General features: G+C 48.7%; 2 protein-coding genes across 6 annotated transcripts in view; one reads left to right on the top strand and one right to left on the bottom strand.

Annotated features, from left to right (window-relative positions):
* The first annotated feature begins 1,515 nt into the window (after positions 1-1,515).
* On the top strand, positions 1,516-10,911 carry SFTPB (surfactant protein B). 5 transcript variants are annotated; one of them, XM_019827525.3, is made up of 11 exons: positions 1,516-1,613; positions 1,939-2,066; positions 2,351-2,422; positions 2,812-2,937; positions 3,519-3,671; positions 3,919-4,008; positions 6,642-6,756; positions 6,914-7,074; positions 7,957-8,037; positions 8,558-8,642; positions 8,776-10,911. In XM_019827525.3, exons 1-10 carry the CDS (start codon positions 1,550-1,552, stop codon positions 8,618-8,620), a joined length of 1,053 nt encoding a protein of 350 aa, XP_019683084.1. In that variant the 5' UTR covers positions 1,516-1,549; the 3' UTR covers positions 8,621-8,642; positions 8,776-10,911. The 5 variants fall into 5 exon arrangements, with proteins under 5 accessions (XP_019683084.1, XP_019683083.1, XP_019683082.1 ...); XM_019827524.3 differs by having other exon boundaries at positions 6,573-6,756; positions 9,983-10,911; XM_019827523.3 differs by having other exon boundaries at positions 6,573-6,756; positions 9,590-10,911.
* Positions 10,912-18,457: 7,546 nt separating this feature from the next.
* Positions 18,458-27,136, bottom strand: part of USP39 (ubiquitin specific peptidase 39) — a 33,777-nt gene continuing 25,098 nt past the window's right edge. The window contains exons 11-13 of the mRNA XM_003984212.5: positions 22,574-22,709; positions 20,041-20,127; positions 18,458-18,965 (exon numbers count right to left, since the gene is read on the bottom strand). Of these exons, the coding sequence (XP_003984261.1) occupies positions 18,918-18,965; positions 20,041-20,127; positions 22,574-22,709 (271 nt within the window). The 3' untranslated portion in view covers positions 18,458-18,917. The remainder of the gene's footprint in view (positions 18,966-20,040; positions 20,128-22,573; positions 22,710-27,136) is intronic.

Here is a 27,136-nt window from a genome sequence, read left to right as displayed (position 1 = left end):
CCCCACACTGTCCTCATATCTTCCAGTCTTCCTCTCCCTGCCCTGCCGGCCAGAGGTAGAGGATCCTGGGGAGGACTTCCAGCCCTGCAGACAGGAAGACAGACAGAGGGAGGAGCCTGGGCTCCCGAATGACCTTGGAAAGCAGAGCCTCCCCACCCAAGACAACCTGCTCTGCCCAGGGACTTAAGTGAGAAACCACCATGGATGCCACTGGCCTTGAGGGCTCCTTGTTAGAGCTGTGAGACTCCCCTGAGCAGTGTCCCCTGGAGGCAGCCATCCGCAAAGCCTGCTTTGCTGCTCACTCAGTCCTGATTGCATCCGGCTTGGCTCCTTTGTTCCACACCTAGTAAACTACTAGCACATTCCAGTCCCACCTCCCTGGAGCGTACCCACGTCACCCTGTTCCCAATCTTTCATCACCCATTAACACACACTCCCTGATGGCAACTGTGTTTCTCATACTGGCAGGGGCTTGAGGCCCACAGAAACCATACAAATGGCTGGGGGACCCCCAGCGTGTCACATGACCATCCTGTGCACAGTGGCACTAACTCCCGCCCCACTGGCACCATGAGTATCAGGGCGCTTCTTGGAACACAGATGCCAAGAGCCTCCACTGCAGAGGGTGCCTCAGTCATCAGATAAACTGATCGCCAAGATGGTGATAAGGAGCTAATGCTCTCTACCCCTGCACTCGCAGTAGTGTCTGCCCCTTGGCAGGTGGTGAGCTTGTCCCCAGGGTGCGCGCCCCCCCCCCCCCATGGGACCTGACCCTGGAGCCTGTGCCGCTGCAGAGGACACTTTCTTTCTCCTGAACCACCAGCTGTGCCCAGCCCCCACCCTGGAGGGGTCCCTAGGGGACATAGGCAGCATCACTGGACAGGGCTGCTCAGAGACACTCTGGAAATCTCATCCCCACAGCCTTGTCTCAGACTCTTGGGACCTTGGGGGGTTTTGTTTGTTCGTTTCATGTAAATGCTCTCTTGAGTAATGACAATCATGAGTCCCTAGAACCAGAGGAATTTTCTGGGAAAAGAGTAAGGAGAGGGTGGAGGTAGGTGGCCTAGGATGGTCCTGGGTTTGCTCCTTCAGTGCTTGCCCAGGGTCAAGAGCCAGGCAGGAAGCCCTTCAGAGCTTGCTCAAGAGTGGAGGAGGCTTGAGGGACGGGGGAAGAAATGGGAGGGGGCTCATTCTGGTTGCCCTGGCCCTGCCTCAGTCTCCTCCATAGCCCAGAGAGATGGGACCAGATGTGGACACTCAGAAGCCGCCAGTAGTCCAGGCCCATGGGACTCAGGGCAGGAGGACAGAAGAGCAGGAACTGGGCATCAAGCAGGAGTCGGTAGTGGAGAGACGGTGGCTGGCAGGAGTGCCACTGCTCAGAAGAGGCAGGGATCAAAGCACCTGGAGGGCTCTCCAGGGCAAAGGCAAACACTGAGGTCCCTGCTGCTCCCACAGAGCCCTGCCCCCACACCCCTCCCCCGCCACCCCCCCCTCCCCGCCTACTATAAGGGCCCCCGCCCAAGCAGGGTATCCAGGCTGTGGAGGTGACATGGCCAAGTCACACCTGCTGCCGTGGCTGCTACTGCTCTCCACACTCTGTGGCCCAGGCGCTGGTGAGTCTCCCCAGCCTCTCCTCGCCTCCCTCTCACCTGGGGCCAGGTGAGACATCCTGGGCATCTCCATGCTTACTGAGCTCTGGCTCTGAAGCAGGCATATCCCTACTTTGTACAATAGCCCCATTTCAAGATGAGCTCGGAGAGGCTCCAGGACTTGTCCAAGGTTCCACAGCTGGTGGGCACTAGAGCAGGAAAGCAGAGCTATCTGACTTCATCGTGTTTAATGTCCAAATGCTCCCAGTAAATTGGATTGGGAGATTGGGTGAAGTCAGAGTGCCAGATGTGGCCTAAATTCCAAGGTTGCTCTGGCCCCAAACTGCAGCTGACCGGACCGCCTCATCTCTGACTTGTGCCCGGGGCCCTGAGTTCTGGTGCCAAAGCCTGGAGCAAGCCTTGCAGTGTAGAGCGCTGGGGCACTGCCTACAGGAAGTCTGGGGTTACATAAGAGCTGTGAGTACCACCCATGGATGCACCGAGACTGGAAGTCTGGTATAAAGGGTGTTGGGTAACCTCTGGATGGACCTGAGGGGATTCAAGCCCCACTAGGGGAGGAATAGGATGGATGGGATGTGATGGATAGGATGGGATGGGATGGGATGGGATGGGATAAGATGGGAGGCAGTTGCCTGTGCCTTAGAGTGTCCTCTCAGCCTCTACCTGCTCTGTTAGCCTAACACACCTGAGCGGGGGGCATGCCCCCCACTCAAGTGCCCCACCTGGGGCCCCCTCCCCAGGATGACCTGTGCCAGGAATGCGAGGACATCGTCCGCATCCTCACCAAGATGACCAAGGAGGCCATTTTACAGGTGATGAGGCCCAAATCCTGGATGAAGCTTATGGGCCAACAGCTGGGGGACAGAGCAGGGCACAGAGGTTAGCCCCCTATAGGAGCCATTTCCAGGCCAAAAGTGAGGCCCAGGTCTGCCTGGGGACTCCAGGATCCTCCTGGCCAGGAGAGGGCTCCGGGAGTGAGCTCAGCAGCACAGCCAGAAATCGTCTTTCCTAAGGGGGAAGGGCCCTCCCTATATCCAACTACTTAATTCCTTGGCACTCTCTGAACTCTAGAGCCCTGGGAGAGGGTGGCCAGTCCACCTGGTGGTGGTCCTGCATCCAGGGACTCGGGTGGGGACAGCTCTCAGAGAGGCCAGCCTGACTGTCCCTTCTCCAACCTTGTCGGCCTCCCACTGCCTCCCAGGACTCGATACGGAAATTCTTGGAGCGTGAGTGTGACATTCTCCCCTTGAAGCTGCTCGTGCCCCAGTGCCATCACATGCTCGACACCTACTTCCCAGTGGTCATCGACTATTTCCAGAACCAGATTGTGAGAGCCCAGCAACCTCACCTCCAACCTGCCTCCCTGCACAGCCCCCATGCCCACCCATGCCGAGTTACCCACACATACAACACCCCAGCCCCCCCCCCCCCACATCCTACCCATGGCCTTTCCAGGAAATGCAGTGGTCCTCAGCCAGGTGCCCCAGATCACAGCCCTACCTGCTCCGCTATACCATAGAGTGGGCCTGCACGGTGGGCTTATAAAGACCCACCACACACCCTCACACCCTTCACACACACTCATACTACACACTCAGTCTCATGTAGAACCCACACCATCACTCAAACATACAAACACACTCTCACACCCATGCTTGCACTCATCCATTCTCACAAACATACACCCTCGTGCTCATTCACACACGTTCCCAGACACCTGACCAAACACCCCACACGGTCCCACCTCTGCCTTTGGGCCCCCCCACCCTCGCCACAGAACCCTAAGTCACAGCTCCCAACCAGCCTGCTGGCCTCCACTCCAGGTTCAAAGCCAGTGGTCTTAGTACAAGTCCTTGAGCCAGGCTGGGCGGAAGTGGACTCCCTCCCTCACCCTGCATTGTGCCCTAGAACCCAAAGGTCATCTGCAAGTACCTGGGCCTGTGCAGACCTGAGCGTCCGGAGCCAGGGCAAGAGCCAGAGCTGTCAGACCCCCTGCTGGACAAGCTGACCCTCCCTGTGCTGCCCAGAGCCTTCCAGGCGAGGCCTGGGCCTCATACACAGGTGAGGGAGGCCCCCTGCACTCCTGGCCCCTCATACCAGACAGATGGGAATCCAGAGAGCTGGGGCCACAGCCAAGGCCCATAAGTGTTTGCTCTGGGAAGGGCAGAGCCAGAAAGGGAAAAGAAGCTCTAAGCAGGGCCTAAAGCAGGAAGGGGAAAGGAGGAGGCAGGGGAGGCGGAGCCCGGAGAATGCCTTCTCCGGGTGTCCAGCCCAGCAGGCCTCACCTGGAGGCGATTCTCTCCCCAAGGACCTCATGGAGCAGCGGTTCCCCATCCCCCTCCCCTTCTGCTGGCTCTGCAGGATGCTGATCAAGCGAATCCAAGCGGTGATTCCCAAGGTGAGGCATCCAGGAATACTTGGAGCTGCTCTGCTCTGCATGCCCTTCCACAGCTCCACCCTCCCCCACCCTTCCTCACACCCATCAAGAGAAGTAGGCAGGGGGGAGACATCGGTGCATTGCCCCCTCACAAGGGACCCCAGAGCTCAGGCTCAGGCTCTGGGGGCTAGGGTTCATTCAACAATTGTAAAGCCCCCCATCTATGCCAGGCATTGTCCCTACTTTGAACAAAAATGAAAAAGACCCAGGTCTTGTCCTCCAGCAGCTCATCATCTGATAGCAAAGAATCCCAGTTGTCTCCATAGAAAAGGTGCTTCAATTTGGCAAAAGGAGAATTTCTGCAGGTGCATTCCCCGTCCTTACCCACGCCAAACTTGGGAGTCTCCCAGACCTGTAGTGACCATCACCCAGGGTCTCCTCGGCCCAGGGCTGCCCTGTCTTGGAATAGGGTACAAGGTAGTGAGACCCTGCCCCCTGAGCTCTTCCCAGATGGCAGCTTGCAGGCCTCCTGGCACTGAGGGCTCATAGCAGTGGACAAGGTCCCCACTTTCCCAAGTTGGCACTGTGGGGGGAAAGGGTTTTTGCAGTTAGGTTCAGAGCGGAGAATCAAAACAGATGACGAGAGGGGCTGAGCTGGTTGGTCAGGGAGAGTTTCTGTGGAGGTGGGGATTAAGAGGACAAGGCCCTGGCAGACGAAGGGTCACGGTCAAGAACAGGCATGGCAAGCCTGAGGAACAGAGAGCCAGTGTGGCCATGGCAGGTGGGCCCCGGCAGAGCAGTCAGAGAAGGGGACAGAGGAGCAGGCACTGCCGGGCCATGCGGAAATATCTAAGCCAAGTTAGGAAACACTGGCTTTGTTGTGAATGCAATCTGCAACTCTGGAAGGATTTCAAGCAGGGGGATGCCGTGATCTGATTCGCGCTTTAGAAAGATTGCTCTCCTACAGTTTGAAGAGCGGATTGGGCAGGTGGGAGGCAAGAATGAAAGGAGAACATTAAGGAGATGATTGCAGTCACCACGGTGAGAGAAGGCGGGCTCACTGGGACTGGGTGACGGAAGGGGCCTGGGGAGTGAGGATCTAGGATGGACGACTGGCTTGAGGAACGGGCTCTTTGGTGATGCCACCAGTTGAGATGCATAAACTTGAGAATATACAGGCTTGGCCAGAAAACTAAAGTGCTCCTTAGCCATGAAGTCCAAGATGCCTCTGTGCCCTACAAAAGGAGATGTTAAGCAGGTAGCTGAATACCCCCAAGCCTCAGGGGAAAGCTCAGGTCCAGAGACATCCATCTGAGAGTTGCTGGCTGTGGACAAGATTTAAATCTGAGGGAAAGAGTAGGGACATCCAGGGACATGGTGTGGACAGGGTGGAAGAGAAGGCCTGGTTCAGCAAGGGGAAATGCCAGCACCAGAGCACAGGCAACAGCCAGGAAGGAGCGGGAGGGGAGGGGAGGGCACAGCATGGCGTGATGTCACAGAAGCAGAGAGAGAAGGAAGCATTTCAAGAAGGAGGGGCTGAGAGCTGCTGTGAGGTGGAGGCAGGCACGACCAGTGTGATGGGGACAGAGGCCCGAATGGAGTGGGCCCCAGGGAGAAGGGAGGGCAAGAAGTAGAATGGCAAATATCCACAATTCCTTCAAGAAGCTTCTCCGGGAAGGGAGGCAGAAACAAGTGAGTCATGTTTGTGTGCCGATGAGACTGGCCAGCAGGTGGGAGAAGCAGTGAGGTGGGGGGAGAGTGTAACGTAGGGGTGAAGTACTTGAGAAGGTAGGGGCAGGTGTCCAGTGCGCCACAGGCTGGCCTTTGACAGAGCAGGACTACTCCTCTGTCACTAAAGTGGGGAGGTTGAGCCAAGTGTGGATTCTGACACAAGCAGGTGCGAGTATTTGGTGAAATGTATCCCTTTGGAAGGTAAGACACCCCAGAGACGTGCAGTTCACTGTATCCTGCTCCCAACTCCACCTTCCCAGCAATGGGGGCAGTGGGGCCGCGAGCAGCGGTAGACCCAAGGCCAGTGTGTGGCATCCAGCTTCTTTACGCGTATTGATTGAATGAATAAAGGATGAGTGAATGAGCCAGAGTGCTCATCACCTCTGCCTCTCTCCTTGCCCTTCAGCCAGGAGGCTGAGTTCGGGATCCGCATGGGCTGGGGAAACTCCTTGCTTCCCCCAGGGGCTCCTGAAACCAGGGACATGCTGGCTCCAGAAGCCACAAATGAGAGCTAATCCACCTTCAGGGAAACATAGCAAGCCCTGGGTCTGCAGGGAGAAGATACAGGTCTGATTGCACCTATGCCCCGGGCCACCATATGGCCTTGGTGATGCTCACCCGTCTGGGCTGGCCATGATCCTTTCAGCAATTCCAGGGCCATTGGACCCAGGGCTGGGTCTGCACCTTGGTCCTGCACTCACTTAGTGACTCTGGCCAAGCCCCTTTGACTCTCCAATGCCCGGCATAATCGTTCTCCCTCCCAGAAGAGAACAGGGTAGAACCACTAGCGCTGGGCACGGAGTAGATCCTGCCAGGGAAGGTCCCACCCCGCCCTCTCTCTGCCCCCACCCCAGGGTGTGCTGGCCATGACCGTGGGCCAGGTGTGTCACATTGTACCCCTGGTGGTGGGGGGCATCTGCCAGTGCCTGGCCGAGCGCTACACCGTCCTCCTGCTGGACGCACTGCTGGGCCGCGTGCTGCCCCAGCTGGTCTGTGGCCTCGTCCTCCGCTGCTCCAACGAGGACGCTGCTGGCCCAGGTGAGCCTGCTGCCTCAGCCCCCTCCCACTGCCCACTCTTCTCTTCCCCTGCCCCTGGCCTTGCACCGCCCTCCCCCTCCCCAGTCCCCCCACACTGCACCAAGCAGGACAGGAACTGAGTTCCTCTGCGGAGCAGTCTTCACTGTGTCCTCTCTAGTCCTCACAGCTCTGGAGTCCCTGCCCGGAGAATGGCTACCTGAAGAGTCCACGTGCCACCTCTGCATGTTTGTAACCAGCCAGGCAGGGAACAGCAGTGGGCCGGCCATGCTGCAGGCAATACGCCAGGCCTGCCTCAGCTCCTGGCCGGACAGGCAAAAGGTGCGGGACAGGCACGTGGGTGACTGGGGACCCTGGGCCTGCCCACAGTAGCGGTTGAGCCCAGGAAAGTCTTCCCAGTCAGTGACACACAGAGTGGTCTGACCACTGCCCTTGGGGAGCTCAGACGGACAGGCCAGGGACCAAAAAACACAGAACAATAACTCAGGGCAAAACCTGCTACGGTCACAAGTTGCCTCTGGACGAAGGGCTCGGGCTCCAGAGGACCTGCAGGCCTCCCTCCTGGGCAAAGAATGGGGCCCAGTTATCTATGAGGAGCTGAATAGCACCAGGGCCCACTGGAGCAGGAGGGGGCCTGGCCTTCTCTCCAGGGCCCCCGTCCTGTCTTCGCCCCATCCCTCCTCTCAATGTGACTCACTGGGGACAAACCCACCTATGGAGAGGGCTGGGCTTGAAGGTCCTAGAGTCCAGGACTCAGAGTCCATACAGTAAATTCCCTTCACAAAGTAAAACCCTGAGGGAAGCCTAATGACTACCTTCTCAGGAGGCAGGTTTCTGTATGGTACCGCCCTGCTCAATGATGTTTAGGGCTCCCCACCGCCCACCAACATCAGGTTGCCAAGACCAGAAGAGCTTTAAGTTGGGGGGGATGGGGAGTTGGTGGCACAGGTCAGCCCCTGTGCCTGAGTTTCAAAGCCCTCATCTCTAGTGTCTCTGGCTTTCCCAACAGAAACCCTCCATTTCAGCCCATGCCGGCTCGTTCACAGCCAGAGCTGCTCAGTGGAGGCCGATGGCTGGATCTCCACTGGGTCAGGAGGGAGCCCTGGGGAGATCCAGATAAGGGAAGAGGCCAGGACGGTTAGGTGGGAGAGTCTTGCAATGGGCCCGGTTCTACCCCACGCCTGTTTCTGTCCCCTTCCTCAGTGTGAACAATTTGTGGAGCAGCACATGCCCCAGCTGCAGACCCTAGTGTCCAGGGGTGGGGATGCCCACACCACCTGCCAGGTATGCTCACCCTCCCAGCTGGTGCTGGGACTTTCCTCAGATCCCAGAGCCCCCACCCTCTCTCATCCATGATCTTCAGAGGCCCTACTCCTCTGGGCCCAGGGCAACCCCAGGAGGGTAGGCCCAGGACTGGGAGGTCCCCCCCGCCCCATGCTGTTTTAACACAGAAAAGATAGTCTCGGATGGGTCAAGAAAAAGCCACAAAACAACAGAAAAGGAGACATATGGGAAGGGCAGCTTTAAGGAGTGTGGTCTGATGCACATTTGGGGACGGGGGTTGTTCACTGAGCAGTGTGTGCTCGGCAAGGGGTGCGAAGTGAGTGTTCTGGGGCAAGCACCCTACCTCTGCAGGCCCTAAACCCAGAAGGCCCATGGCTCAGGAGTGGCTCAAGAGGTCTCACACCAAGAGCACCCACCAGGTGGCAGGTGGCAAGCTGCCCCTTCCAGCTGGAGCTTCCTGTCCCCCTCGGAACTGGGAATGGGGAACAGGCCTCAGGCCCTCATGCTGTCCCTGTGGCAGGTCCTGGGGGCGTGTGGGACTACGTCCAGTCCTCTCCAGTGCATCCATATTCCTCATTTCTGATGAGAACTCAAAGCCATGCCAGGTGAGTCCAGGCTTTCTAGTTGAGGGGAGGAAGAGGTGGGTGGGTCCTGCACCCATCGGGACAGGGAGCCCCCTGCTCCCCAAGCAGGAAGAGGTGCCCAGTGCTGCTGGTTGCCCTATGCTCCTCCTCACAGGCCACAGCTCAAGGCTTCTGAGGGTCGCTGACGACACCACTTCAAGAATGGCCTCTCTCACACCCTCTCCTCAGAATCCTTGCTGCTGGTGCCAGGCCCAGCTCCCACCTCCCCTGCCCTGTCCCAGGCCCTCAAGGGGAGCTGCAGCCACCCTCTGCACCCACTGATGCTCTGTATTTGATGTACCAAGCCCAACCTTTCCTGAGGTTCAGGGGAAATCAGACTTTGCTGCACAAAAATATTGTCTCCTCCGATGCCAGGAGCCCCACCATCATCGGACCCTGCCTTCCGGAGACACACTTCTCTCTCCCTATCATTGTCCAAGTCAGAGGTAGCACCTTGGAGTGTGAGGGGCGAGTCAGATGCAGCCTCTGTGACCAGGTGGCCCAGGACAGGGAAATGACCCTGAGAGCGACAGACATAGCAACCATGGGCTTGAAGTGTCACTGAGAACAAACCTGGCCCACTTTGCCAATATCCTCAGAGCCAGCCCCTAACATGACAGCCATTTATCCATTTGTTCACTCATTTTTTTAAAAAAACATGGGTACCTTTGGCCAGGCCACATTCTAGGCACAAGGTCTACAGATGGGAATAAAACAATGAACCCCGTGCCCTCCTGGAGCTCAAGCCCCAGGTTCCGACTCTTCCTGCTCCTGAATCACAAGCCCCTGTGGGGGAGGGAGTGTCTGCCCCAACTCAGACCTATCCCACAGGGACCAGATTAATGTTTCCCTCCATCCTAATGACAGCTGGGGGGAACCCTGAGGGCCGGGGAGCTGCCCAGGGGACCAGGGCAGTGTCCTCTCCCCAGCAACCAGGGCTTCCAGGACCAGGAAGAGCTGGGTCTTCCAGCCTGTTGAAACAGGAAAAGCAACGGATTGACACAGAGGACCTGAGCTCTGATCCCAACCCTGCCATCAACTGGCCATGGATCCCCAGCCAAGATATGTTGCCCCCTCCCTGCCTCTCATTCTCCTCAGAGGCAAAGGAGGATCGAATAAGGTGGTCTCTAGGATTCTTGGGTTCTTGCATGTGACAAGGCTCCTCCTCAGGCTCCCTGCCCCCTGCCCACACTGAGAAACACCCTTCACTCCCACAGTCCCCTTCCCCACCTCCTTTCCTCAGAAAGACGTTAAGCTGGTGCACCACAAACCTGCAGCTTGTAACCTCAGTCCTGTGTCAGTCTTACCTGTCCTGTCTCTAGCCACAGCCCAAGCCAGTGCGACTTCCATCCTCTCTGGGTGTGAGGTGCAGCATCTTCTGAAGGAGGTCTGCAAGAGGGGGCCTCCGGCCTGGGAACTTCCGGCCAGACTTCACACTGCGCTGGAGCCAGTCCAGTTCCTACAACACCCAGGAGCTGGGTCCAGGGGAACCCATCAGCCACACAGTCCCTCCCTGGCTCCCAGACGACAACGGGGTAGAAGCTGGGGCCTGCCTCACTTGATCTCCACGTGGGCAAGATACTGGCTTTTACAATTATTTTGCTAATACTTTCACAAAGTTCAAATTCAGAAGAATAAAAAAAATGGGAACATAAAGTACCATAACAGATGGATAGATGAAGTCAAACTTTTTTTTAAAAATCAGGTCGCTGAAGTGTCAAGAATGGACACAGCAGGGCTCAAGCATGGTGTGAAGCTGACTGGAGAAACTTTCATTATTTGAAATGTTCTGCAGCTTAAGAGCTGTCACTTTAAGATGTAAAAAGGGGTTTTCTTTTTATCTTTTTGTAAGGTGAGCTTCCAACTTTTGATTGAAATTCCAGCGTGATTCCATTTCTGCTAGGATTTCTCCCCTCAAAGCTCAGTTGGGGCGCGTGCTAAAAATCGGTTCCTCTGTACTACAATACCTGTAACAATTCTAATAACATCTATTGCTTCATACTAAAAGGAAAAAGACACAGTTGTTTAAGATGCCCCCCCCCCCCCCCCCCCCCCCCCGCCGAGGGTACCTAATCATTCTCCTCCTTCACAGAGTAGATGCCCACAGTGCATCCTGTAATGGCTTCCAGCCTGCCCCCACCCCTTCTCCCAAAGAGTCCACTCACTGTGATGAGATGAGGTGGTTAGGGTACCAAAACCTCAAAATATACACCAAAACAAAAAACTGAATAAACCTTTACCATTAAAGATCTAGGTGCCTGGAAGTGCCTCTTTATTTATAAAAGAACTTTTGTCATGTGTCCTGTTATGAAAGAAATACATGTTTAGTATCGAAAACTCAGAAAGGAGTGGAAATCACCCACAATCCTACCAATCCCAGAAAAGGACTAGAGCGGGATGTGTACTTTGACACTGAGCTATAGACAGGACATTTTCAACCCATTTTCCCCACATCTGTGCCATTCAAGCTCCAGGGAAAAGCTTTCTATACAATGTGCTCTTGGGGTAAGGATGTTGTACACAAATCCTTGGCATTTGAATTTGAACTTTTAAGAAGATTTTTGTAAAACTATAGCAGTCTATTGTCTTGGAAGCCATTATTTCAATTACAAGACTAAGACTCTCTTCTACAAGAGAAGAGAGTTTCAAATTTTTTAAAAACTTGGCTGTGAAGACGGTGAGACAAAGCATGAAGGAGGTGAGGCATTGATAATTTACCACCAAAGGGGCATCTAGGTGGCTCAGTTGATTAAGTGTCCGACTTCGGCTCAGGTCATGATCTCACGGCTCGAGGGTTTGAGCCCCACATCGGGCTTTGTGCTGACAGTGCGGAGCCTGCTTGGGATTCTCTCTCTGCCCCTTCCCCTCTCTCTCTGTCTCTCAAAATAAATAAATAAACAGTTTAAAAAATAAACAAAATAATTTACCACTGAAGCCAGCGTGGGAACGAGCTCCTGATAATGGAAGAGGAGGCTTCATTCAACAGGAGGTCAGGAATCGAGCAGCCAGTGGAAGGAGAGAACTGCAGGAAGTGGCTACAGCTGAGACTCAGAGGGTCCCTGAGACACACCCAGTATCCTGCACCCCCAGAGCAGGGTGGGAAAGGAGAAGCCCCAGGAGGTGTGGGGGCCTAAGAGCAGAGAGGACTTTCCAGGGTGCAGCATGAGGAGAACACAAGTCCTTTAGAGAAGGCTGCCTCCAACAGATTAGAAAGAGTACAAAACACAGCCTTACAGAGGGACCTAGGCAGATAGGCCTGAGGACTGCCTCAGAGGGTGCTCCCTGCAGTGACACAGAAGAGCAACTCCACCCCCATAGCCCAAGAGGCCATCCAAATCAGCTCTGGACAAAATGGTGGGCCCACAAGAGCCCGTGACTGGGGACAAAGCACTGACAGATCTTGTGGACCTTGAGAAGAGCAGGCACATGGAGAGGGAGACCTAGAGGACCAGGGAGAGCACCATCACCAATACCTCTCCTCATGACCGGGCAGCTGGTAAATCATTCCCAGAGAAAAGGGAAGGAGGATCCAGTGGTTAGGAACCCAAGAGGAGCTGACTATTAAACAAGGAACTGAGTCACTTTCAAATGGAAATATTATATTTTGGGGGCTTAAGAGCCAAAATGAATTCAGTTAAAAAGAAATAAAGACAGTTACTTTTATGTCCCCCTGATTAATAACAGATTTAAAATCCACAACACAATCATTATAACATTTTACTATAGGCCATTCCAAACTTTTCTCTGCACATACACAAAAATAGACACAACAGATTTACAACAATGGAAACATCCTACACATGCTGCTTTGTAAACTGAACAACTGCTTTCTTCATTTAAAAATAATCTTTTGGGGGGCACCTGCCTCAGTCAGTGGAGAGTGTGATTCTTGATCTCAGGATTGTGAGTTTGAACCCCACTGGGTGTAGAGATTACTTAAAAATAGAATGTTAAGGAGCGCCTGGGTGGCTTAGTCAGTTAAGTGTCCACCTTCAGCTCAGGTCATGATCTCACAGTTCGTCAGTTCCAGCCCTGCGCTGGGCTCTGTGCTGACAGCTCAGAGCCTGGAGTCTGCTTCAGTTTCTGTGTCTCCCTCTCTCTCTGCTCCTCCCTCACTTGCACTCTTTCTCTCTCAAAAATAAATTTAAAAACCATTAAAAAAAATGTTTAATCTTTAAAAGATAATAAAAATAAGTAAAATAAGAATAAAATAAAATAAAATAAAATAAAATAAAATAAAATAAAATAAAATAAAAATCATCTTTCCAGGTCAAAACAGTCATCTGTCATCACTGGTAACTGCCACATGATATATTTTTTTCTGGATATAAACTCTTCCCTTTTTTAAACAACTACTGTCAACAGTGTGGTGGAAAATAAAAATCCTGGCTCTTACATCTTTATTTACTAGTCTATTTTCTTGAAGTCAATCCCAAGACATGAACTTTTGGGGACAAAAACTATGCACATCTTTACTTTTAATATAGGCTGCATTACCGAACTACCCCTCTGCACCAGCTGTACCAATTTCTATCCCAATAGCAAACGCGTACCCCTTCTCCACTCTCAACAAAGCTAAGTAGTAGCAATCTTTCAAATCTTTGCTAATCTAAAATTTAAAAATGACCTCCCCGGTTGTTCTACTTTGCATTTCTTCAGTTACTAAGTGAACTTTTTTACATGTTCATTGGCCATTTACATTTTACCTTTTATGAAATGTCTATTTGGGGCTTTTGCCCCATTTTCCATGGAAATACTCTTTTTATTGTCTTGTCAGTAAAAAGATATCAGGTATATTCATTTCTTTACTTCATGTTGCAAAATTTACCGTCATGGCAGCTCTTTCTGCCCATGGGTCCTGTCCCTGTGCTTTCATAAATTAAACAACTTTTTGTACCCCTCCCCCCCAAACTTTACCCTGTCATGTCTTTTATATTTAGGTTGTGTTTTCCACGTGTCTTTTTTTTGTGACTTCTGGCTAAGAAAACATGAATTCCATTTCTTTCTCATGTATGGTTCAGACCAGCCAGAGCCTGAAGGCTCCAAAAGTGGAAGCAAATGTGGAGATCACAGTCATAAAAACATGACTCTGGTTTAGACAGCAGTGGTGGAAGCCACATGTCACCCACAAAGGACCTGAAGCTTCTGCACACAGAACATGACAGTCAGCTCTGACAGTGGTCCCCACCCTTTCAGGGAATGGTGTCTATTGTCACCATCTTGGGTGGGTTTAAGGAGAGAAAAATATTTGTGTGAAAGAAGGGTATGGAGAACACAGACTTAGCACTATATAATTTGCTCGATGAACATTAACAACTAACTCTTAAGTACCAAGCATTTCCCTAGGGCTGGGCACAAAAGAGACAGCTCCTATCTGCCCTTTTGGAACTTAGAGTCTAGCTGGGAAGACAGACACTAATCAAAGAATCACAGGGGGGAAAAAAAACGAATACCTCAGGTGTGATACGTGCTATCAATCAGAGATAAACGGTACTGAGGAGGTATGAGAGGTCAGAGAGGTGAAGAAAGAGCAAGTTAAAAGGGAAAGAGCACCCCTAGCAGAGGAAGCAGATGGCATAAAGGCCTGCATTTTGTGGCACATCTGAGCGATGGAACGAATGAAAGTGAGCCTGGGATCAAGGACCAGAAGAAACTTCCCAAGTGAGGCTGAGAGGCTAAGGACTTCCGTCTTTATCCTAAGAGCCAACAAAATGTCTTCAGTGGGAGATCGGGGTATGGGGGAGAAACACTTGGTTAGGTGTGTGCTTTAAAGGACTGGTCTGGCCAAAGTGTGAATGAATTGGGGGGAGGGGACAAGGGAAGGGGATGAGACCTGTTAGAGGACCACTGTAAACAGAAACTAGCAAGAGCTTACACTAGAATGACAGGGCCTGTGCAGAAGTCACATGGATCAGATGGGGACTCCAACTGAAGCTATTGTCCCAGATACAGCATCTTTACTGACACAGCACTGCCCCTGGCCCTTGGCATGCTGCTTTGGCTCCTTTCTCTCCATACCAGTTTATAAAGCTCACCAGAGGGGCGCCTGGGTGGCTCAGTCGGTTAAGCGTCCGACTTCGGCTCAGGTCATGATCTCGCAGTGTGTGAGTTCGAGCCCCACGTCGGGCTCTGTGCTGACAGCTCAGAGCCTGGAGCCTGTTTCGGATTCTGTGTCTCCCTCTCTCTGACCCTCCCCTGTTCATGCTCTGTCTCAAAAATAAATAAAAACGTTAAAAAAAAAATTTTTTTTTTAAATAAGTATCTTTAAAAAAATAAAAATAAAAAAAAATAAAGCTCACCAGAAATAGTTGCTTTCACCTGGCAAGCCCAACAGTACACCTTCACAGTGTTGCCTCAGGACAATGTCTATTCTCCTGCTCTACAATTATACCATTCACAGACATCTTGATCGCCCTGACTTCCACAAAATATCACACTAGTGTACTATACTATTGACATTATGATGATGTTATTTGAAGAACAGGAAATAACAAGTATTTTTTTTAAGTTTTATTTTGAGAGAGAGAGAGACAGTGCGAGTGGGGGAGGGACCAAGAGGGAGGCAAAGAGAGAAAGAATCCCAAGCAGGCTCCGCTCTGCCAGCTGCAGAGCCTGACATGGGGCTCAAACCCACAAGCCATGAGATCATAGCCTAAGCTGAAACCAAGAGTGAGACACTTAAGCAACTGAGACACAGATGCCCCAGGTACTTTAGGTATCTTAGTAAGACATAAGCAAACAAGAGAGTGAGATTTAACCCTAGAACAGTTCAGGGGCCTGCCACCTCAGAGAAGTTTCTGGGGTCTACAGTGTGGTCTAGAGTATAACAAAATATCCCCTCCTTTGTGAAAGACAGGTTGCTGTACTTCACAGCACCTGTCACCACAACCCTACCACCTGCCCGGGCAGGTCCAAAGAAAAAGGGCCAATGTTTGGTAGGGTTTTTTGTTTTTTGGGTTTTTTTTTTGCTTCTGGGGACAACATATACCACATTTGTGTGCCAACAGAGGCTTATACATGGGCTCAACAACACAGACTTCCCTTCCCCCTGACATGAGCAGTATTTCTGAATATCTAATTTGCCAACAGCAAGAATTAACAGTGAGTATGGCACTATTCCTTGTGGGCATCAGCCAGCTACCTGGTGCAGGCTAATTATACCCTCTGTTATGGAGGCAGAGATCTGTCCTCAGAGGAATAGAAACACATTCTGGATATGGATTTGCCTTCCCTGCCCATGTTTCTAGCAGCAACACCATCCCATGGATTCTCAGAATGCCTTATCAACCATCTTGGCATTTCATGCAGCAACTGGTGAAGGAACTATCTTCACAGCAAAGGATGCTCAACAATGGGCTCATGTCCATAGATTTAACTGGCCTTAACACATACACCTATCATCTGGAAGGAGCTAGCCTCACTGAAAGGTAGAATGGCTTACTGAAAACTCGGCTACAATACCAGCCGGTGCTCATCTTACAGGATACAGTACATGCTTTGACTCATTATACGGTGCTCTCTCCCCCATCGCCAAAATACATAGATCTAAAAAATGGGTGGATGTTGGTGTGATTCCTCTTTTACACCTAACAACCTTGCAGGATTTTTGCTTCTGTCCCAGCAACTTTAAGCTTTACTTGTTTAGAGATCTTCATTCCCAAGAGAGAAATGCTTCCACCAGAGAAAACAATAATGGTTCCACTCAGAAGAGCAGACTATCACATGGACATTTGGGGCTCCTTATGCTACTAACCCAACTAGGCGGGGGGGGGGGGGGGGGGGGGGGGGGCAGGGAGGGACAGGTGGAGAGTGTCATCGCCTTGTCAGAGTGACTGATCCTGATTCCCAAGATAAAATTGGGTTGCTCTTACAAAATGCAGGCAAGATGGCCTATGTCCAGTAGTGAAGGTTAACAGAAAACTACAGCAACCCAAAGGGGGTGGGGGGGGCAGGATGATTAGTCAGGTCCTTAGGGACTAATCTGGGTCACCCTCCCACGTACACAGCTCCAACCAGCTCAGGCTCCGGCTGAGGGCAGACTAGATTCAGAAGGAGGAATGGAAGAAGTATGCATATCAATTGCAGCCTTTGCCCTGTTACAGAAATACTGACTGTAACTTTATTTTCTACTTGCTTGTTATATACACATGATAATGTGTAGATGGAAACCATTTTTACTCTCCTTTCCACTTTTTTTTTTAACATTTATTTTTGAGACAGAGAGAGACAGAGCATGAATGGGGGAGGGGCAGAGAGAGAGGGAGACACAGAATCGAAAGCAGGCTCCAGGCTCCGAGCCATCAGCCCAGAGCCTGATGTGGGGCTCAAACCCACAGACCACGAGATTGTGACCTGAGCTGAAGTCGGACGCTCAACCAACTGAGCCACCCAGGCACCCCTCCACTTTCATTTTACAAACCACTTGTTGGAAATTAACTTCACAATTTAGTCTTTAGGCAACAGAATATTCAGTGGGACTATGATTGGATCGGAAGAGTAACCAATATAGCCATCGGTTGATACAGGACTCTTAGGACGTCTCATTTTGGGAAAGGTTGAAAACTTATTCACTTGTAAGAAGGGGAGCAGTTTTTTGTTAGGCAGAAATACAGAACTGTTTTGTTGCTGTTGCATAGGAGTTCAAATGTGCATAAAAGAGTGTAAATGGAAGCTGAGCCATCGAGGGGTGGACTGTACCTATTACCAATTTAGTGCCTCTCAACTCCAAATTCAACCCTTTTCGCCTGCTCTGTGAAGGTGAATTCGAGCCCTTTAGATTTTTCCTTGCCAGCTGCCATCGATGCTTTGTCTAAAGAGGGTGCTGGAGACAGCCTACAGGAACACAGGGCTCTGCGTCCCAGTTCCAGCGTGCTCACTCGAAAGCAACACGTGCAGCCTTCTCCAGCAGCAGGCTGTCGTGGTGCTCGCAGTCTCCGGTGCCTGGCTCCTACGGTACACACCAGCTTCACCCAGCACTCCTCTCCTCCTCAGGTAGTTTGGAAGAGGAGTGAGACGCCTCCCCATAAACGCACTAGAAAGACCTCTGACAGGTTCCAGCCGTCAGACTTTCAGCAAGATCTGGATCTCAGCCTCAGACACCATGTCAGCCCCAGGTAGCAGCTGTCCCTTATACCTGCTATTCCTACATTCTTCAGAGTTCTCTTGTTACCAGCCAATCCCTTGTTACTTCAATCCCCGGTTACAGTTAATAATTCTTGAAATTAAGCTTTCCCTGATCAAGTTACTGTATGGTTTCTCTCTTCTAACTGGACCTGAACTAAGGTGGCACTAGCTCAGACTAGACAGTGGAAGAGTTGATGAAAGTAGGGAGATTCAAGAGACACAAGATTAAATCGACAGGATTTGGTAACAGATTAGACAAGGGAAATGGGGGCAGGGGGAGGAGGACTCCTGCACAAATGTCCAGTTTATACAACTAAATGAAGGTGAACCTTTCTCCAGACTGTTCCTAATCAATGACTGAACTTGAAGAAAGCCATCTCTGAATCATTCTTCTGACCAGCACTCTTTGCTCTGGGCTCCCCATTGGCCTGGCTGAGGCTTTCTCAGAATTGTACTGCAGTCAGATGCTCTTCCTACCTTCCTTCCTTCCCTCCTCCCTCACACACCCCTGCACTGTAGGCTGAAACCACCCACCTCCAGACATCTAGCTAGGCAAAATAACTCACTGCTTTTAGTCAGCTATTTTGTTACCTAGAGACAAACTGCATCCCAAATGACAAAGCACCCGCAAGCAGATAAATAGCCTAAGGGAAGGATATAAAACAAGAGGCTGGTTTAAAAACAGGAAAACATTTAATCCACTCCAAAAAACACATCAGGAACCACGGGAAAAATACCTATGATGGAAGAAGGATGTTGCTGGCTTCATGCTCTTATTCCTAGAATCCTGAGGCTCTGATGCTTAGAAGATATTATCTGGTCCTTCAGCTACTCCCAGATACCCAGAAATAAATTACACACATCTGTAAAAAGAGTTCTGGCCTGCTGAAGCTAGGGGGAGCTAGACAGAAAGGAGAAAGGAGCATCGATCTATAATCACCTGATGAAAGAGCAGCCGGGTGGCAGCCCAGAGCCATCCCAGGTGGGTGGGCCCCTCTGACGCTCTGATGTGAACCAGAACCCACAAAACGGGTTGGCCCAGGGAATGTGCCAGTCAGCCTACGTTCAGCAATAACTTTGATACTACTACATCTTCAGCCAAAGCCCCAGGGAGCAAAGCCCTAAACTCCTCCTTCAAGCCCCCTGCTGGTTGGTCTCATCATTATCTCGCCTCTTCCAAATCTGTAAGAAATTAATACAACAGACATGTAGCAGCTGGCATTCATCCACGCATATCTATCAAGTACCTCTCCTACCCTAAGCAATGGACAACCTGTCCCTCCACTTCCATATTTGTATGTCTCCTGAAACTAACTCGTAATAATCTTTCAGAAAATTCCCTTTTGCTTCTCTCCTCACTTTCCATCCCAGACTCACTTTCTAAAAATGAACTCATAATTAAGCCTATAACCATAGACAAAGTCATTAAAGAAAGAGTTATCTCTAGGGGCGCCTGGGTGGCTCAGTCGGTTAAGCGTCCGACTTCAGCTCAGGTCACGATCTCACAGTCCATAAGTTCAAGCCCCACGTCAGGCTCTGTGCTGACAGCTCAGAGCCTGGAGCCTGCTTCAGATTCTGTGTCTCCCTCTCTCTCTCTGCCCCTCCCCTGCTCATGCTCTGTCTCTCTGTCTCAAAAGTAAATAAAAACATTAAAAACTTTAAAAAAAAAAAAAAGACTTATTTCTAGAATGAAAAGTGTCTCCCTTCCTTTTTATAAGGCTATTGCTTTTTCTTAGTCTCAGTCTTCCTTCTTTGTTAGGTACCAGAACAGTTATAAGAAGTAGAGATACTCTGCTCCACGAGTTCTCAATCCAATAGAGAAGACAGTTAAAATAAGGTTGGTGTTCTAGTAAAGACATGCAGAAAGCGCATGGGGTCACGAAGAGTGCTAACTTGACTTAGGATGCTGGGGAAAGCTTGAGAGCTGACTCCTAGTTGGGTGTCCTGATGATTCTAAGCTCTTCCTCCTTGAAACCAAACCACATACCTCTGTAAAACTAACCTAGCCACACATATAACCTCCTTGCTCATCCATAAATCTTCTAAGATTCCCTGCCCTTCTCTTTTCTGACAATCACTCCTGGGCTCTCAGGGCCATCTGATCTTGGCCCCACCTCACTCCTCAGTGCATCCCAACAGGTACCCAGTCTAACCAAGGCTTTAACTCAATCCCACTTCCTGCCTTGACTCACATCATTCCTCTCACCGGCCTCACACCCCGTCTGTTCAACACTCACCAAGTTCGTGCCCAACCCACCTGAATGTAAGCCTCCGACAGCGTGATCATCTGGGGAAGGATGTCAGTCACCTGGAGGTCTTGTAATTCATACCATTTGCCTGTCCCCTGCAAAAAAAGTATGAAGAAATGGGTTAGTCTGCTCCCTAAAACCAAAAGGTGTAGAAAGAAAAGACTGCAGCAAAAAGCGAGAAAAATCAGAAGAACGGCCACTAGACTATCACTCAGCAAGAGTCATATTAAGAGGGTGCATGACTTCTGCCGCCATCATTCAATTTAAAGAGTTCTTGGGGTGCTGATCTTGGCAAACTCAATCCCTGCCTTGGATTCCTCGAAGTACAGTGGAGTCTCCCAACACTTTTAAGAATTTAGATGGGGAGGGGCGCCTGGGTGGTTCACTCAGTTAAGCTTCTGACTTCGGCTCAGGTCATGATCTCACGGTTTGTGAGTTCGAGCCCTGCGTTGGGCTCTATGCTGATAGCTCGGAGACTGGAGCCTGCTTCGGTTTCTGTGTCTTCCTCTCTCTCTGCCCCTCCCCCACTTGTCCTCTGTCTCTCAAAAATAAATAAATGTAAAAAAAAAAAAAAAAAGAATTTAGATGGGCAATAAAGAGAAAAAAGAGGAAGCCCTCGACTCCTCACCTAAGATGACTCCTTGTTGCCCATAAATGTTAGATTAGACACAGTTAGCAGGTGCAATGTTCACTACTGGGAAAACTTAAAAGTAGACATCCCCACCCCCAATGACAGAGAGCACAACAACAGCCAAGAAAAGTGTCCTTCATGGGCACTGTTCACAATACTAACCATTTCCTTTGGACTATAAAACCTGTGCGGCAAATTCAGCAAAATCTACCTTACTTCATGCTGCCATAAACAAGGGGGAAAAGAAGTTTCTGGATTATGGCAGAGGCACTTCTGGAAGCTCACCTGCCTCATCCATCCAAACTTCAAAGAAATGCCAAAGACAGATACTACAGACTATAGATATTCCAGATAGTCAATAGTTCAGAATATACAAAACCTTGAGCTTTTGTTAAAGCTCAAGATCATGTAATCAAGTCCCCATTCCTGTTTCAAGTAGTGGTTAAGAACATGGTGGAACTAATTATCTGGGTTCAAAGCCCAAATCTATCAACTTCAGATAAATTACTCAAACTCTGAGCCTAGGTTTCCTTGTTTGTAATTTAAAAAAAAAAAAAAAAAAAAAAAAAAAAAAAGGTAGGTAGGGTGCCTGGGTGGCTCAGTTGGTAGGACATCTAACTCTTGGTTTCAGCTCAGGTCATGATCTCACAGTTCGTGGGTTCTAGCCCCGGGTCAGGATCCATGCTGGTAATGCAGAGCCTGCTTGGGATTCTCTCTCTCCCTGTCACTGCCCCTCCCCCTCTAGCACATGCACAGGCTGTCTCTTTCTCAAAATAAATAAATAAACATGGGGTGCCTGGGTGGCTCGGTTAGTTAAGCATCTGACTTCAGCTCAGGTCATGATCTCACAGTTCGTGGGTTCGAGCCCCACGCCGGGCTCTGTGCTGACAGCTCAGAGCCTTGGAGCCTGCTTTGGATTCTGTGTCTCTTTCTCTCTCTGCCCCTACCCCACTCATGCTCTCTCTCAAAAAAATGAAAAAACATTAACAAAAAAATTTTTTAATAAACGCTAAAATAGAAAAGAATGGTACCATTAACACCTGTCTTATAGGTGTATTTTAAAAGTACAAATAAGATGAATATACACTGAGCGCTTGGCATACTTTCTAGTGCACAGTAAAATGCTTGACAAACAGAGCTAGTTATTATTAAACTCATAGTCCCAGACGACTAATCAAATTAAAACAATCTGTGCTAATAACCTGTGTGATACCAAATATATCTTAAGTACATGTTTCATCCTTTTCAGTTTGAGACAAATTCAAAAAAGGTTTTTTTAGCTGAAAGGAAGCCTTTAGACCAGTGCTTCATAAACTTTAATTATATGCCAGAGGGTCTTGTTAAAATGCGAATTCTGATTCAGTTGGTTTGGGTGGAGCCTAAGATTCCACATTTCTAGTGAGTTCTCATATGATGTCAATGCTGCTAGAAAGAGGATTCACTCCACTTCAGGTGGTAAGGCTCTAGTCTAGGACAGTGGTGTTCAACCTTGGCTTCACAATGGAATCTCCTAGATAACTTTAAACATCATGATGCCTGGCTCCCACCTCCCGATAATCTAATGCAGTCTCTTAACTCTGACTGACATTTTGAGCCAGATAAATTGTTACAGGGGCTACCTATGCACTGTAGGATATTTAGCAGCATCCCTGACCTCTATTCCAGGTGAAAACCAACAGGCATAAATTCCATTGTTCTAATGTACTTGGCCTGGAGTGGCCCAGGCATCAGGATTTTAAAATCTCCCTAGGTGAGTCCAATGTGCAGCCAAAATTGAGAACCACTGCCTGAAACTCACCACTGACAGCTCTACTACTTGCAGAGCTCCAAAGTCAAGGTCAAGAGAGGACAGACTGAAGAGAGCTGCCCATTGAAATGCCAAAGGAACAACCGCCATTTTTACCACTCACATGATGAAGCACATGGATCCGGTAGGAGCCCTCAGAGGGCTTGCCATCATGGACGATGTTGGCGATGAGGTCGTACGTGGTATTTTTGTGTACTGCTTGTACTTCTTCAGACAAGTATTCTCTCAGATCCACATTTCTGGTGATGAAGAAAAGAAAGCCAAAAGATCAAAGGATACAGAGGTTAGCTGTCCTACACCAGTGGACCACAGAGTTATTGGACCCTAGTTTAGGACCTGAAACAAGGCAGGCTGGCAGAGCCATGGAAGCCCAGGTTGGGGGAAATTCACATACTTTGCCACAAAAATGAGTTAAACTAGAAAGACTGGCTCTACAGGAAAAGTACATTTTAGAAGCACGTCTAATCACTAAAAAGGCACAGCCTAGAGTCCTTCAGATTAGAAATGGAATGAGGGCTCTGCCCCTTCAGAGCCATGTGTGAGTTTAAGCAGGTTACACAACCTAAGGCTCTTGTGTGATATGAGAATGAGCGTCACCATCTCCTCTGGGACAGTGAGATGAAAGGAGAGGCCAAGTCTAACACCTTACCCTCTGCCCCGTCCAGGAATCCCACAGCCACAATGTTTGGGGACGCCTGGTCCCTAGCCTCTGGCTGTGAAGGGCCTGCCATTATGATTCTGTGAGTTGCCACTGTGCATGATCATTTTAACTATTTCAATATGGCAAACCAGGCAGACCAGTAGCTCCAGCACAAAAAGGGGAGTTTACTCAAGGTAATCAGACTAAGTGATGCGGCTAGAACCAAGCCCTGGAGAAGCAGCAAGATCCAAGGGAGCCACCTGCCCTCTTTTCTGCTTCTGACAACAGCTTTGTTCTCCTCCTCCTTTGGTAGCCCAGCTTTCTCTTCTTTATGTGGCCCATCTTGGCTACTCCACAGTGTCCTAATTTACAGTTCTGGTTGCCAAAAGAAACTACTGACTAGGTTCTTTCAATTGGGACTTAGAAATATCAATTTTATTTTTAATATCTCAACATTCACTTTCAAATATAGAGAAGCATTCTTGAATCTGGAATAAAATCTGCCTTTGTGTTTTATTTGTTGGATTCTATCTACTGCCTGAAGCATAAACACCAGTTATCGTGAAGTAAAGTGCTATGATAAATGTTAACTATGAAGATGGAACAAAGACAATTGTGAAGAACTTTCCAACAGTTAAACAGGGAGACAGAGTGACAGTTAACACAAGTAAGAGAAACTGTATCATGTTTCTAATCTCTGTAGAATGGATATGGTGCTGTCTGAGGTACCACCACTCAAAATATGAAATACAATAACATCATCTCTGAAGGATTCACAAGAAATGGTAACCGTGACCACATATGTGGTCACATAAACTATGAATATACTACCTGTCCAAAATACAAAAACCGCATCTTTGCTCTACATAGCTTTCTACGTGCTAGTGATAGCTATTTATTTCTACAGGCAACGTACAATACAGATTGCAACATTTATTGTTAAAAGAGAAGTTTTCCTTTTTAATGTTTATTTATTTTTGAGAGAGAGAGAGAGAGAGAGCGAGCACAAGTGGGGGAGGGGCAGAGAGAGGGAAACACAGAACCTGAAGCAGGCTCCAGGCTCTGAGCTGTCAGCACAGAGCCCAACACACGGCCAGTGAACTCACGGGCAGTAAGATCATGACCTGAGCCGAAGTCTGACACTCAACCAACTGAGCCACCCAGGCGCCCCTATCGTTAAAGATAATTTAGATATGAGTCCCAAGAAATCCATGTGAACTCCAGATAGCCAGAACACCTACTGGATGCTAAGGGCTGTCTTCCCATGGTACCTTCTCCTCAGCTTTAACAACAGCTGCCCACGCTTATTTGTCTGAACAAGTCCTAGAGAAATTCTCAGGAGTATCAATACTCATGTTTTCATGACTGAACCAAAACTGTTGGAAGTGGCAAAAATGAATGAATACACGTTAAATCATTTCATTTTAGAAACTAGCCAAAGGAGCATACCACACTCATCTCCCAATCACAACAGTCCAATTTAGAAAACACCTCATTAGCTGGAAGTGCAACCTTAAACCTGTGCTCCCAAAACCCCTATCTCCAAACGAGCAGAAGGCATCTAATCAGTGCAAGTCTGACTGATCTCTGGTAGTAAGAAGATGTGTATGGAATAAAACACAGGAGAAAAATTAGGTATGGAAAGGGTCCTTTTCTCAATCCCTATCAAAATAACACCAGCATTCTTCACAGAGCTAGAACAATCCTAAAATTTGTATGGAACCAGAAAAGACCCCAAAATAGCCAAAGCAGTCCTGAAAAAGAAAACCAAAGCTGGAAACATCACAATTCCAGACTTCAAGCTGCATTACAAAGCTGTAATCTACAAGACAGTATGGTACTGGCACTAAAGCAGACACTCAGATCAATGGAACAGAATAGAGAACCCAGAAATGAACCCACAAACATATGGCCAACTAATCTTTGACAAAGTAGCAAAGAATATCCAATGGAAAAAAGTCTCTTCAGCAAATGGTTTTGGGAAAACTGGACAGTGACATGCAGAATGAACCTGGACCACTTTCTTACACCATACACAAAAATAAACTCAAAATGGATAAAAGACCTAAATGTAAGACAGGAAGCTATCAAAATCCTAGATGAGAAAACAGGCAACAACTTCTTTGACCTCAGCCACAGCAACTTCTTACTTGACACGTCTCCAGAGACAAGGGAAACAAAAGCAAAACTGAACTACTGGGACATCATCAAGACAAAAAGCTTCTGCACAGCAATGAAAACAATCAGCAGAACTAAAAGGTAACCGATGAAATGGGAGAGGATATTTTGCAAATGACATATCAGATAAAGAGTTAGCATAAAAAGTCTATAAAAAACTTACCAAACTCAACACCTGAAAAACAAAATAATCTAGTGAAGAAATGGGAAGACACAAATACACACTTTCCAAAGAAGACGTCTTATCCAGATGGCAAACACACACATGAAAAAATGCTCAACATCACTCATCATTAGGGAAATACAAATTAAAATCACTATAAGATCTCACACCTGTTAGAATGGCTAAAATTAACAACTCAGGCAACAACAGATGTTGGAGAGGATGTGGAGAAAAAGGAACCCTTTCTCACTGCTGGTGGGACTGCAAACTGGTGCACTCTAGAAAACATGGAGTTTCCTCAAAAAATTAAAAATAAAACTACCCTACGACCCAGCAATTGCACTACTAGGTATTTATCCAAAGGATACAGGAGTGCTGTTTTGAAGAGACACATGCACCCCAATGTTTATCACAGAGCTATCAACAATAGCCAAACTATGGAAAGAGTCCAACGTCCATCCACTGATGAAAGAATAAAGAAAATGTGGTGTGTGTGTGTATACATATATACATGTGGTGTGGGTGTGTGTGTACACACAATGGAATATTACTCGGTGGTCAAAATGAATGAAATCTTACCATTTGCGACAATATGGATGGAATGAGAGTGTATTATACTAAGCGAAATAAGTCAAAGACAAGTCATATCACATGACTTCACACATATGTGGAATTTAAGATACAAAACAGATGAACATAATGGAAGGGAAGCAAAAATAATGTAGAAACAGGGAGGGAGACAAACCATAAGAGACTCTTAAATACAGAGAACAAACAGGGTTGCTGGAGGTGCTTTGGGTGGGGGGATGAGCTAAATGGGCAAGGGCCATTAAGGAAGATAATTGTTGGGATGAGCACTGGGTGTTATATGTAAGTGATGAATCACTAAATTCTGTTCCTGATATCATTATTACACTATATGTTAACTAACTTGGATATAAATTTTAAAAAAGAAAGAAAAAAGAAAGAAAAGAAAAGAAAAGAAAAGAAAAGAAAAGAAAAGAAAAGAAAAGAAAAGAAAAGGGTCCTTTTCAACAAGTGGAAACTTTGGCTAATCTGTAAACCATGTTACTCTACAAGTAATTACAGTGCATGAAGTACTTAAAGTGCAGGTTTCCAGAATTAGTCTCTAAAAGGCTAACTAGTTAAGAAGTTGCCTTTTTCTCAACTTCTCCAAAGTAAGCTTTCCAAAGGACAAACTACTGAAGTCAGTTACCAAAAACCTAAATGCAACTGGTAGCCAAATAAACATACCCCAGGTGCAACATAAAAGAAACCAATGGGGTAATGATATCTCTGTGGTGACTGAGCAAGAACCATTATCAATACATAGTCCTCCCTCCCCGGGAACTGCCCTGGAGTCAAGAGCACTCCCTGCTACCAGGAACACACTGGTGACTGTGGCAATTCATAAGAGTCCAGTTCTGAAAGAAATCCCCAATACATGGGCCTTCAAAGGAAGGTTCTCTGTGGTCCACTCAAGGTGGCAGAGAGCTGGTTTTCATGGGCCCCAATTTCACTCTATTTATCACATAGACAAGATGCTAGTGAAGAAGAGTGTGGGAAAAGCAAGTAAGAGATTCCCCTGTAATGCTAACTACAAAAGTTACCTCTCTTCAACTCAGATTCTTGGTGATCTCTGAACCAGGAAAAATAAAATGCTATACCTGGAAGGACCTGTAGGA

This window comes from Felis catus, chromosome A3 (genome assembly GCF_018350175.1).
Source record: "Felis catus isolate Fca126 chromosome A3, F.catus_Fca126_mat1.0, whole genome shotgun sequence".
NCBI classification, from domain to species: Eukaryota; Metazoa; Chordata; class Mammalia; order Carnivora; family Felidae; genus Felis; species Felis catus.
The sequence above is the reverse complement of the archived record's forward strand: the minus strand, read 5'-3'. Positions and strand labels throughout refer to the sequence as shown.